The sequence below is a fragment of the Sceloporus occidentalis genome, unplaced genomic scaffold (genome assembly GCF_023333645.1).
Source record: "Sceloporus occidentalis isolate IW3139 unplaced genomic scaffold, rSceOcc1.0.p SCAF_7, whole genome shotgun sequence".
NCBI lineage: Eukaryota > Metazoa > Chordata > Lepidosauria > Squamata > Phrynosomatidae > Sceloporus > Sceloporus occidentalis.
Genome location: NW_028316987.1, coordinates 72418034 through 72430999, shown reverse-complemented (window position 1 = coordinate 72430999; position 12966 = coordinate 72418034). Strand labels below are relative to the sequence as shown.

The following is a 12966-nucleotide window of genomic DNA, read 5'->3' as shown; positions in this document are numbered from 1 at the left end:
TGCCAAACCATCCATTGAACCTATCCTTGTTCTTGTGTAACACCAGATCAGTGAAAAATAAGACTCACATCATTTACGATCTGTTGATGGACAAAGACGCTGACCTGGCATGTATTACGGAAACCTGGCTAGGAGCTGATAGCTCCGTAACCTGGGACCAGGCCCTACCAGCTGGGTACTCCAATAATGAGCTGGTTGGGGGACGTGGGCGAGGGGAGGAGTGTCTGTAGTCCACAAAAGCAATCTCACTTTGGCCAGGATATCTATCCGCAAAATGGACCACATCGAGTGTATTTACATCAGCTTGAAGACTATGGTGAAATGACCATATAGCACCAGTTTTGAAATTTCTTCATTGGCTGCCAGTTAGTTTTTAGGTGTGGTACACGGTGTTGATTATAATCTACAAAGCTCTACATGGCCTGGGTCCAAACTACCTGTGGGAACACCTTCTTCCACACAATCCACCCTGCACATTAAGGTCCTCTGGGAAGAATTTGTTGCAACCTAAAAAATCCAGACTGGCTTTGGTAATCCAGAGGGCCTTCTCTACTGCCACTCCAAGGCTATGGAATGACCTGTCGGAGGAGATCCATCACATTAACACTCTAAGTAAGAAGACTTTCCAGATTAACCTCTGCTTTACGAATATGTATGGCCCCCATCTATCCTGTGAACACAAATCCTCTCACCTCGATGCCTCTACCCTTAATTTTAGCTGATTTTTTGTTAAAATTTTAGAGTCTATATTGTAATATATTTTATGTTATTTTTGTTTTATGATTGGAATTGTAGATTTGGTAAGGAAATTATTTTTAATTGTATTTCTTGTGTTTATTGTCTTTTTTATTGTTTTCCTTTGCCTTGTAAGCCACCTTGATTCCCTCTGGGAAAAGGTGGGCTATAAATAATTATTATTATTATTATTATTATTATTATTATTATTATCTTACTTAACTCTTTCTAAGAGACCCCTTTTGCATTTAAGATAAAGGAATAAGCATTTTGTGAAACCTACTGTGAATATAGTATGTTTTGCTCTTCTTCGTTATGAATAGAAGCCAGGTCTCCTCCAATTTCTTTACAAAAATCTCGTGCTTCAAACCATGTTTTCTTACGATATTTTTCATCAACAAATTTCTAAAGACATAAAAACATATTTTACTGAAAAAGCAGATCCTCAATAAATTACATCTCTTGGAATTTTACAATTTCCCTTGGCTTGTAGTGTGCTCTGTAACATGCATGCTGCAAAGATATCTGTACAAGTCACAAAATGGGACCACAACAACATTTCTGAATCAATTTGAAATAATAAATGAATACAGTAATGTGATTAGACAAAGGATAATTATTAACTTCCTCAGTGTGAAGTTAGATTTGAAACACATCTCTGTTAAGCCATACAAATACAGGTTTCATTTTTGGTTAAAGATCTGTACTACAATCATAGAATCATAGAATAATAGAGTTGGAAGAGACCACAGTACAACCCCCTGTTTTGCCTTTTAAATTATGCTGAAACACATCACAGACCTCCTAAACATAGAAGCCTGCAAGGAAGCAGTAACACTTCAAATACACCTATACACCTTATACCAGAGTCAAATATGATGTCCCATTAGTTAGTCCAGTATGAATAACGCTGTTGCTAAACTGCCTAATAATCAGCTGATCAAAGTCTTGTAGCTGGTACACACTTCTAAATTACAGGCTTCCAACTTTGCTTCACTGTGTGAAAAAGGAAGTACTGTGCCTTAAAAAATTGTATACGTACTTTGAAGCATACATTCCGAGTTGGACTGGGGTGCCATTCTTTAGGGCATGGAGGTGGGACAGTTACTGGTGGTACAGGAGGAGGCGTCACACCTTCTGCCCATTGTTTGCAGAGGAAAGCTGCCTTTTCTTCACAGTTCACAACATCCCATAATCCAGCTGCAGTTCCTGTTCTCATGGCCACACAACCAGGACGTTGCCCTTGTTGAGATACAAGTTACAGATACAAATTTGAGATACCAGTTACGCTGATGTTGTCTTCATATAATAATATAATATAATAAAATGTCTTCATATACCTTTCCCCCAAGCCAATAAAACTGAAAGGCTTTTCACAATCATATACTATTCTTGTAAATTTTGAGAGTGCATACCAGGCATTTCTGAATTCCAGTGAGTGAACAGAACTTCATCTCCATTGGTCCAGTTGAATGTCCCTGGTTGCTTCACATCTGTAAGGCCTATCCAGAAATATCTTTCAGAACGCAGCCCAATTAGGCTAGTTAAGTAGGCTTGTTCATATCTAGGGGGAGGAGATGATAATAAATGTGTTACAACCACACAGGTTTTATTCACGTTTTGGATTTTGGACTGCAACTGAATATTTAGCATGGCTCAATCTTCATACATTCAGAATGCTGAGCGAGCACATCCATGAAGCACAGAAGTAAGAGAGGAGTGCTTGCACTTCCAGGACACTAAGCAATACGTCTCTATATTGTGAGCACCAATAAAGATTAGTTTGACACAAAATTATTTATGTCAGAACTCACATATATATTTCTATGTCAAGTAGAAAACTTAAGCTTAAAAATAAAAAACATAAACAAATGCATGAAGATTTATTTAAAAAAAACAAAACCAAACAAACATAGAATACATTATCAAACCAGCCTAGTGTCTTGGAACAATCACATTGTTGAAGCCAATGGGAACATAGCAGTTTGAAAACAATCACTATCACACTTCAATGGAATAGTGCAATTATTCTTCTTTCATTATCCAAGATCCTGCAATTGCTCTTCTGGACTACCTTGCTAACCTGACCTTCCTACCCAAGGCATGCACACCTTTCAAAAGTCAGGCTTTTTTCAACCTCACGCCACTTCATCCCCATGAAAGACTAGTCCTTTCTGGTGAACTGGTCTGCTTTCTTGCATGAGAATAAAACACTGCCTTCTTCTGCCATACCTCCCTCTTCTTCATCCTCTCTCCCTTATTATTTGCTTCATGCAATATTTACAGTATGGATGGCACTAGGATCTGGACTGATGTCCCACCATTTTTGTTCTGGTTGGGGCTGGATCTCCTGGCCAGAAAAGGATTAGCTCTCATATAGGATTTATCTGCAGCCTAGAAATAATCCAGGCTGACACCACTTTAACTGCCATGAATCCCAAAGAGGGTGCATCCAGTCTGTTATCCTGGGAACTGTAGCTTATTGTGGCATCAGAGCTCTCTGACAGAGAAGGCTAAATGTCTCACAAAACTACAATTCCCAGAATTCTATAGCATGGAACCACAGCAGTTAAAGTGGTGTCAAGATGGATTATTTTTGCAATGTGGATGTAGCTGTAGTTGCTGAGTTCACATACTTACCAAGGGGACCCAACAACAAAATGATAAAATAAAATAAAATAAAAATTAAATTAAGACAGAAGAAATAGAAAATGGAAGGAAAATGAAGTAAAAGCAATTTCAGTCTCCTCATGCCCTCTCATGCAATGTGACTGCCATAATATCAGAACTACAGAGGAATGGACCTATTGCACTACTTATTGTTGTTGGGTTTATCCTATCATTGAAACGGTGCATAATGGGTAAACCCTTCTAGATGCTAAAAACTTTTCCATACTGCACAATCTGTTTTGTATCTTGATAGAAATTTGATTGTAAAAGGTGCACAATGGGTAAACTCACCCATGAGGTCACCATGAATCAAGTCTGACCCCAGTTAAGAACAGCAAGAAGAACAACAGTGTACCCACCCACAGTGTAAAAAGATGAATCTGGAAGTGGACCAGCAATCATTTTTGATTTCAAGTTTAGCATTTAGGACCTACTCTGGCCAGCAGCTGATGTGAGTCCAAGGCTTAGACTTTTCACCAAACATTAGTCCTTCCTACCTGATATAGACAGATTTCTAAAGATAACTATTCTTTTATCAGTATCAAAAGCACATATATTTTGTTCCTTTTTCCTTAAACCAGTGGTTCATAAACATTAGTCTTCCAAATGTTTTGGACTTCAGCTCCCAGAATTTCTGTCTGTTGGCCAAACTGTCTGGGGCTTCTGGGAGTTAAAGGAACTTATCCCATTTACAAATAAACTGGTTTACCTCTTCTAGTTTTTTAGTTCAGAAGCTCCCTGACTTCGAAAAAGTGCTGGCTGAGCAAAGCTTCGACCTGGGATGCATACAGGTGGCAGCATCCCAGCTAGATAGGCAGCAATTTTGGTACAATAACGTTTGGGGGCATCCCAGATCCTGAATTCAAGCCAGAAGAGGTAAGCCATCTTATTTGTTAATGGGATAATCTCCAAAGTCTAAAACACCTGAAGGACCAAAGTTTGGGAATCACTGTCTTAAACTATAGTAAATCGTCTGCATACCTGTCCTCCACAGAAGTCAGAGATGCCTTGTTTGCTTCACAGAATGTTTTTGCTTCTGAAAATGTTATAATTGTCTGTCCAATGAAGTAGCAATAAAAACCATGCCTTTTCCAGCCCTGTCCATGGAAAACAACCAGAAGTATATGTTACTACAATATTAGTATAGTATCAGTTTCATTTTGTACATTGCATAATTGCATCCATTTATCCAGGAATTGGCCTAAAACAGACTTCACAATGAACCATAAGAACTCCACAATGTCTGTTCTATAACCTTTGTCTTCTTTCTTGAAAGTATATTTATGACAGAAAAGCCATGGCCTGGAATTCTCTTTCTGATTTACACTGTTGTAACACTCATTTACAGCTATGCAGGGCACTTTTTGGGACAGCAGGGAGATAGAAAAGAACATTTTTGCATCACCAGTGAAAGCTTCCCTGCCAGCTATCAAACAGCTTGGAAATCAGCGGGTCAGCTTTCTATGACAGAAACAATTTCCTATGCTGTCATCCACTACACATAGTCATGTTATCCAGGTTGCTGATCTCTATGTTGCTCTATGGAGCCAGTATGGCATAGTGGTTTGAGTATTGGACTATGACTCCGGAGACCAGGGCTCAATTCCCCACTCAGCCATGTAACATCCTGGGTGACCTTGGCCAAGTCACATGCTCTCAGCCTCAGAGAAAGGCAATGACAAACCTTCTCCGAACAAATCTTGCCAAGAAATCCCCATGATTGGGTCACCTTAGGCAGGAAAGAAACAGCCTTTGCTGGATAAAGATAACTAGAGGGGGGAAATACTTGCAGTTTTCAGCGTAAAGGTGCACTATTCTAGGGAGTCACATTCAAGGAATATTCTATTCCACTCTCCCCTTTTCAGTGTTGAACCATTCAGAAGCACAGTTTTAGTTAGTATAGGAAGCTTATCAGATGAACTTTAAAACTAGATCAAGCATCCTGGGCTTGAGCCGGGTTGCAGAATGGAGGCGGGGATTATTGCATGCTAAAGCACCACCTAATCACTGTCTGCCATCAGCCTGGGTCCAAGCCAGATCCTAGCTGCACTCTGCCAGCACTTTTTTGAAGTTGGAAGCTTTCCAGCTTCTAAAAAGTGCTGGCGGAGCGCGACTGGGGCTCCAGACTGATGGCGGGTGGCGATAAGGCAATGATTTAGCATGTGGAACTCCAGGAACTCCAGGATCCCCAAAGAGGCTGCATCCAGTCTACAAGGGACACTATTCTCCTCATTCCTCTAGAGAATAGTGCCATCATAACTTCTTTTACCCAGCAGGGGAAATACAAGAAGAAGTGAGGAAGCTGGAGGTGGAGGAAGAATGCTGAATATGATGGATGAAGAACTGTAGTGTTGCTGAGAAGAGGAAATGGGGGTGCCCAGGAAGGGCAGTGTGGCACTGGAAGTACTACAGTACAGCAGAATTAATGGGCAGACAAACTGTAAGAGCATTGATGGTCTATATATTCATAAACTATTTTAATGTGAGAAATATCTGTACAATTAGCTTTGTTAAACATCTAGGCAATTTGCTATAGACTTACTTTCTGGCAATTTGGATCATCAGGTTCAACTTCTTCAGGAGCAGATGCCAATGGTTTTCCTTTACAGATGTAACCCAATTCTTCTTCACAGTAGTGATCTTCCCAGTCCCCATTCTGGACATGGAAAAGCAGAATAGTATAAAATATCACACAAAAAAGATACATTACCTTGACACTTTTGGAGGGCAATATTTGAGGATTTTTATGCCAGTGAAAATCACTCCATTTGTACATTATTATTATTATTATTATTATTATTATTATTATTATTATTAACCTTTATTTATGAAGCGCTGTAAATTTACACAGTGCTGTACATACAATCTTTTTAATTAGACGGTTCCCTGCCCTCGGGCTTACAACTGCACAAAATGCCATGTCTGTTATGTAATCTACAGTACAATTCAATGTAGTTGAAAAAAGTATGAGAGATTTTTTTGTCAAGCCAGTGAGCAAACAGTTTCCACCTGCACCTATCCCAATGTGAGATCTTTAAACTGAAATGGCCCATTCATGTAAAATTACACATGTTATTTAGCTAACAATGTACTGTAAATTCCGTGACAGCAAGAGGCACATTCTCTAGTCACTATAAATTATGCTTCTTGTTTTATTTTACCAAATGTGCAATACAGTGTGTGTGTGTTATCTTAGCTAGTGTTGGGAGTTTATAATTTTTTTTTTATTATAAAGGACCACACACACACACACACACACACACACACACACACACACTACCAGCGACACTATCAGAGACTAAATCTTACTCAGCAACCCATCTGACCTCTCAGATTTTGGTGGACATTTCCTATCCAATTGTTGGTGCATTCTTAGTTACTAGAAGCTTCCTTTCAATTGTTGTTCTTCAACCAACTGATAAAGTTTGAAATCCTATGCACAGCCCATTGAGAGTAAGCCCTACTGAACATGGTACAACTTACTTCCAAGTTTATCTGAATAAGACTGGGATAAAATTGTTAACAACCAATAGTACTTTTTCATATGCCAAGAATATTGATTGCATGGTTGGAATCCTATCCATAATTAGGCACATCTAAATCTATAATAGTCTGGGATCTTGGATGTCTCTCATTTATATGGTCGCCAAAATTAAAATCAACTTGATGGAAAACAATAACAACAAAGTATGTTGACTCTTATGGTTGTAGGAATGTCTTGTTCTGCATAAATTTGGGCTACCAAAAGAGGAAATTGTTACATGGGAGAATCCACTTTTACCTAGAGGTCTAAACCTGTGGCCCATTGATGGTCTTCAGTGAGTCTACAAACCAAAGGCAAACATGTATGATTTTTTCCCTTTATGACTTTGACTATTATGTTTATATATACATTTTTTCTGTGGAAGAAATCCACAACTTTCATCAGATTCTCAAATGAGTCCATGACCCAAAAGAGATTAAGAGACTAAACTTACTTCTGGATAGTCTTGCATACAAAACAGAATGCAAGAGAAATACATCTCTGCCTAATACATAGGAGTGATTTGTTTACCTCTCCACTCATGATGACACAGTCCTCTTGCCTGTTAATTACGTGTGTGGGTTCTCCTCGCTGCCACTTGGTAAATCTTACTGAGGTTCCATCACTCCATTCAAAATACATTTGGGTTTTCTGGTCATTCAGTCCTATCCACAGAAGGTCTGTTAATTCTAAGAACATAAATGCATGATGTTTATTTGATTCCTTACTTAGTCTGAAAGAACATGCCTGTTGAACAGGATTGTCTAGTATACAGCTGTATGGATGTCCAGTTATAGAAGTAGGAGAGCATTCATAATCACAATCCAATTAGGTATGTTTGTGTACAGCTAAAAGGTTTAATTGGAACTGTATTTTTGCACTACGGCCGCAACTGAGCAGCATCTAATAGCTAGTTCCATTTCTAATAATTTAAATTGCTTATGCCTTAGAGACACTATAACAGAAAGTATGTGCCCTCCATTACACTTCTTGCCAATCGGGGAGGACAGACATTTCATACACTGTAAGACATTTTGTTTGTCAGAATTTGAAAAGGAAATACTGAAGAGTCCTGTCTCCTTCAAATCCACGCCTAATGCTGCTGGCAGATTCTGTTGTGAAATATGTTATTGCTGTGAATGTAATAGTTGTGACAATTATCACATTCATTTTATCATGTCAGGGGGGAAACCCAAATATTCAAGGACTTTAGAAAAATTTACTTGCTTGCAATTGCAAAAAAAAAAAAAATAAATAACTTACTTTAAAACAAACAAACACACACAAAAACAACTACTTGATATGTACATATACACATACACACATGAATGTGGCCAGAACATTCTGGATATACATACTGTAACCAAGCTGAGAAATCACAAAGCTGTATTCCTCAATGTTGTGTATACTTATTAAATCTCCATCTGCTTTTCGACAGGATGATAATGCATCCTTCCATGTCTTAAGTTCTCTATGAAGATGGTAACAGTAGCCTGCATATGCGACCCAACCATCTTTACATTTAACTGGCTTTAAAGGATCTAAAAAGAAAACAATAATGAATTTTATATTAAGATTACTTAAGAAGAAAAAAAAACTTGTTCTATTGCATGTAGACATTATTGCCTTTATAGATGCCAACAATATACTGTATTCAAACATATTATTTCATAGACTATGTAATTTTTCAGTAACACATCCTTTTTATATCCTAAAAGAAACTTCTGTGATAATGAATCTTTCCATACAGTATTGGAACAATGACTACTATATGACTGCTGCTTCCTTCTAAAACTACTCTATAAGTTTGGCACAAAATTAGAATACATTATTTCTTGAAAAAAATTGGCAACAACTCTAAAAACCTACAAAGTAGAAGTAGGAACTGCCTATGTATATTAATGTTACCCATGTATACATGTTTTTTTAAGGGCTGAAATGTTAGGCATGGATTTAAAGATGAGTTTCCTCTTTCAGAAAAGCTATTCCATATCTTTTGCTAGAATGCTAAGAAAAAAAAGTCAAACTAAATGTAAAATCATGTATAAGTGTAGGTATGATGAGAACTGCGAAAGAATCTTCTCTATAACAGCACAATATGAACTTGTCCACATGCTTACTAAAGAGAGCTAGAACCTATATAGCTTCAGCTCATGATTTTTATTATCTAACACCATGCCAATTGATTTAAAACATTTGCAACCTCATGGAAATTGATATAAAAATTAAGAAAACATTATTGCAAAAATCTTTACGGAAAAAGAACCTCTATTTGAACTTTATATTGTGTCTTACAATTCTTTTCAAATTCTATTTATAGCATATATTTCTTTAATACTAGACATGTGAGAGGCAAACTTTAAATAGGGTTCACAGACATTCTCCCATCTATTAACTGGGCCCAGAAATGTTATTTCATCATGGTTTCTGCTACATATGTCTTCAAACTATGCCTTGGGACATTTCAAATAATTGCCCAGTGTTTCTGTCAGATTCTTACATTCCGTGCCACCCAGCAAATACATCTCCAATAAATAGCTTCCAGTTGTGTGTATTTTTTACCACTACCATCAAAATCTAGTACAATCATGTGATAATCTTTTAGACAAAATTGCTAAAATCCATCCATTTCTCTCAGCCTCTACTGCCAAGACTCTGGTCCACGCCCTGGTGGTCTCACGATTAGATTATTGTAACCTCCTTCTGGCAGGGCTTCCTCTCTCTCATCTCCATCCGTTGATTTCTATCCAGCATTCAGCTGCATGCATTATGACATTCAGTCGACGCTTTGACCATATTTCTCCTCTATTATCATCCCTGCACTGGCTTCCCTTCCCCTTTCGTACTCAGTATAAGCTTCTGTTGTTGACTTTTAAAGCCCTGCATGGGCTGGCCCCTCTTTATTTATCTAACTTCTTTCTCCTCACATTCCCACCCATGCCCTCTCTTCTGGTAGTCAAGGTCTGCTGTACCAGCCTAGGATCTCCACTGCCCTGTCCCAGATTCGTTCTTTCTCACTTGCTGCCCCTCACTCCTGGAACCTCCTTCCCCCACGAATACGGGTCATCACTTCTTTAACCAGTTTCAAAACGGAGTTGAAGACTATATTGTTCAGGAAAGCATTCCCAGGCATTGTGTGATTGTTTATCCAATTGTTATCTGATATTTGATTTGCTATTTGCTATTTGATCTTTTTAATTTGTTGTCTGTTTATTTTTATCTAATTCTATCTTGTATTATTATCTATTGTTTTATATGTATTTTGTAGAATGTACGCCATTGACAGGTTTCATTTTTATTGATTTTATTGTTAGTATGTACAGCGCTGTGTAAATCTACAGTGCTATATAAATAAAGTATAACAACAACAACAACAACATGTTGTAGTGGTTTGAGTGTTGGACTAGGACACTGGGAGACCAGGTTGGCATCCCCACTCAGCCATGAGTGACCTTTGACAAGTGACACTTTCTCAGCCTCAGAGGAAGCCAAACACAAACTCCCTCTGAACAAATTCTGACAAGATAACCACATGATATGTTTGCCTTAGGATCACCAGAAGTCAGAAATGACTTCAAGTCATACTTCAACAAACCCTAATAAAAGTGATGTAATATTTATATGGTTAAACTTCATTCCCCACTTACCTTCAGGGGTAACTGAAGCATCTAGTGAAGAATTATGTCTTTTGCAAATGTATCCAAATTTTTCTTCACATTTATTATTCTCCCATTTACCATTCCCTGACTTCATTGATCCACAAATCTTTTCAGATTCTGGAGATGGGTTGCCTAAAAAAAAAAAAAAAAAAAGAATATGTTAGAAATATGTTAGCATTCTAATACTTGAAACATGAAAATATATGTTAGTCCTATTTTTGTTATCCTTCATTGGTATCAAACATAGCTTGGAAAATGACAAAGGAAAAGCACATTATTATTATTATTATTATTATTAATATCCTGCCTTCCTCCCAGTATAGGAATCAAGGCAGCTAATAAATCTAAAACAGTCCAAGTAAAAACACTATAAAACATGTAAAATTCAAGTCTGAAAAACAATTAAACAATTAAAAACAATTTTAAAAATTACATTATTAAAATTTAAAGTTTAAAACTCTTTAAAACAAAAACAAAACAGTATCCATGTCATGTGAAAACCTGGCAGCAACAAAACTTCTTTCCCTGCCACCGGAAGAACAGCAGGGATGGAGCCATCCTGGCCTCCCTAGGGAGGGAGTTCCGGAGCTTGGGAGCAGCCACAGAAAAGGCCCATTTTATTCAATAATAATAATAATAAAATAATAAAAACTTTATTTATATACCACCCTTCGAAACATCAGGACGGTTAACAACAATAGCAACATACATCCAATATAGATTAAAAACAATGCAATTAAAACAATAAAAGAACTTGTGCCAAATCACAAACTACTAACAGGGGGGGGGGGGGGAGAGGGCTCTCAGGGCAAAGAATCAGGGGTAAGCCTGCTTGAAGAAGAACGTTTTCAGCCCCTTCTTAAATTGGACCAGGGAGGTTGCTGAACGGAGCTCAATGGGCAGCGAGTTCCAGAGGGTAGGGGCCGAGGTGGAAAAGGCCCTTCTGGTGGTATTAACTAATCTAGCCTCCGGAACTCTTAACAAGTGTTGCCCGGTGGATCTGAGTGTGCGGGGCGGATTGTACGGAGAGAGGCGGTCCTTTAAGTACTCTGGGCCCAAGCCATTTGGGCCCATTCAACATGTCATTTGTAATTAATTCATACCCTCTCTCACTCCTAGAATGCAAGATATTGTTCTTCTTATTAGCAGTATTTGAAATTTTTGTGTGTAATGAATTAAAAGTTTCATTATATTTGTGGGAGCATTTGCTGTCACTACATTCGGCTTAAAATTTCCTTTCTCTAGGGCACAGAGAATGCTGGGGCTGAGCTTCTTCCATCTTTATCATCAATCAGTGATAGGAGATTACAAGTAGGAAATATTTAATGCCTGAAATGGTGTTGCAAAAATAAGCCAGGTTTGTAGCCCTGGAGAATTTTTACGTGGCATAGCAACTCACGTTTGCAGATTAATAAACTTTTGCATCACACAGGAGCTCAGGTTTACAGACTACCAAGCTTTTGGAGACCATAGGAGCACAGGTTGGAAGACTGGCAAGGTTGTGTATGGCACAGGAAATCAAGGTGGCAGGCTATCCAAGTTTGTATACCTGAAGACTCTTGCATATTGCTAAATTTTACAACTTGTGCTTTGAAGGAGTCCAAAACAAAATGTCCCATTAGGTCAAAAGAGGCAACCAAACTTGCCATTCCATATAAATCCCAGGGTTTCTTTAAAACAAATGACTTAGCTAATTAATACATCAATTAATAATTAGGACAACAAATGCAATTGTCCCCATTCCAACATTAACAACAATAAATAATTCATTTCCCTATTCCCAACTATCAGCATTAATAAATACATTTTTAAAGTAAATGTACCAAGCTCTGATATCAGCTAGGGAGAGGTAAGTATATTTTATCCACCATTCTCTGTGAGAGTGCATGATGAATTCCTGGTTAAACTAACCAGGTTGTTCTGATAATTATACAGTTATATTATATACATGCTATATTCTTTCTGGGGAGCACTTATACAACTGGAGAAGAAGCATTATAGAATCTCCAATTTACATAGAAATCCTCAAGAACAAAACAAAACTAAGAAGGAATCGAAAACAGTAAATGATCGATGTCTGTATTGTAAATTTAAATGCTTTTGTTTTGTTCCTGATACAAGAAAGTATATCATAGATCTGGAGGAATTCAAAGATATAGCCGTGCTAGTCTATAGAATCAGTATGTCTACGAAAGCTCATGCAGCCAACTTCTTTATTTCAGTTACAAGATCTCTTTACACACATCTGGGGGGGGGGGGGGAGTTTTGATTAAATGTAATACATTATATGAGGATCAATAATTGCAAGGCAATAAAAGAGCTGTATTAAATACTTTCTTATAAGCCTATTTTTAAAGTGAATTTACTGAGATAAAGAAA

The 12966-nt window shown here is 37.7% G+C and overlaps 1 protein-coding gene across 1 annotated transcript in view; it reads right to left on the bottom strand.

Annotated features, from left to right (window-relative positions):
• LOC149309944 (macrophage mannose receptor 1-like) overlaps nt 1–12966 on the bottom strand; it is a 54655-nt gene that overhangs the window by 34193 nt on the left and 7496 nt on the right. The window contains exons 6-13 of the mRNA XM_089531424.1: nt 10576–10719; nt 8287–8469; nt 7460–7617; nt 5948–6061; nt 4387–4502; nt 2151–2299; nt 1778–1977; nt 1019–1140 (exon numbers count right to left, since the gene is read on the bottom strand). Of these exons, the coding sequence (XP_089387550.1) occupies nt 1019–1140; nt 1778–1977; nt 2151–2299; nt 4387–4502; nt 5948–6061; nt 7460–7617; nt 8287–8469; nt 10576–10719 (1186 nt within the window). The remainder of the gene's footprint in view (nt 1–1018; nt 1141–1777; nt 1978–2150; nt 2300–4386; nt 4503–5947; nt 6062–7459; nt 7618–8286; nt 8470–10575; nt 10720–12966) is intronic.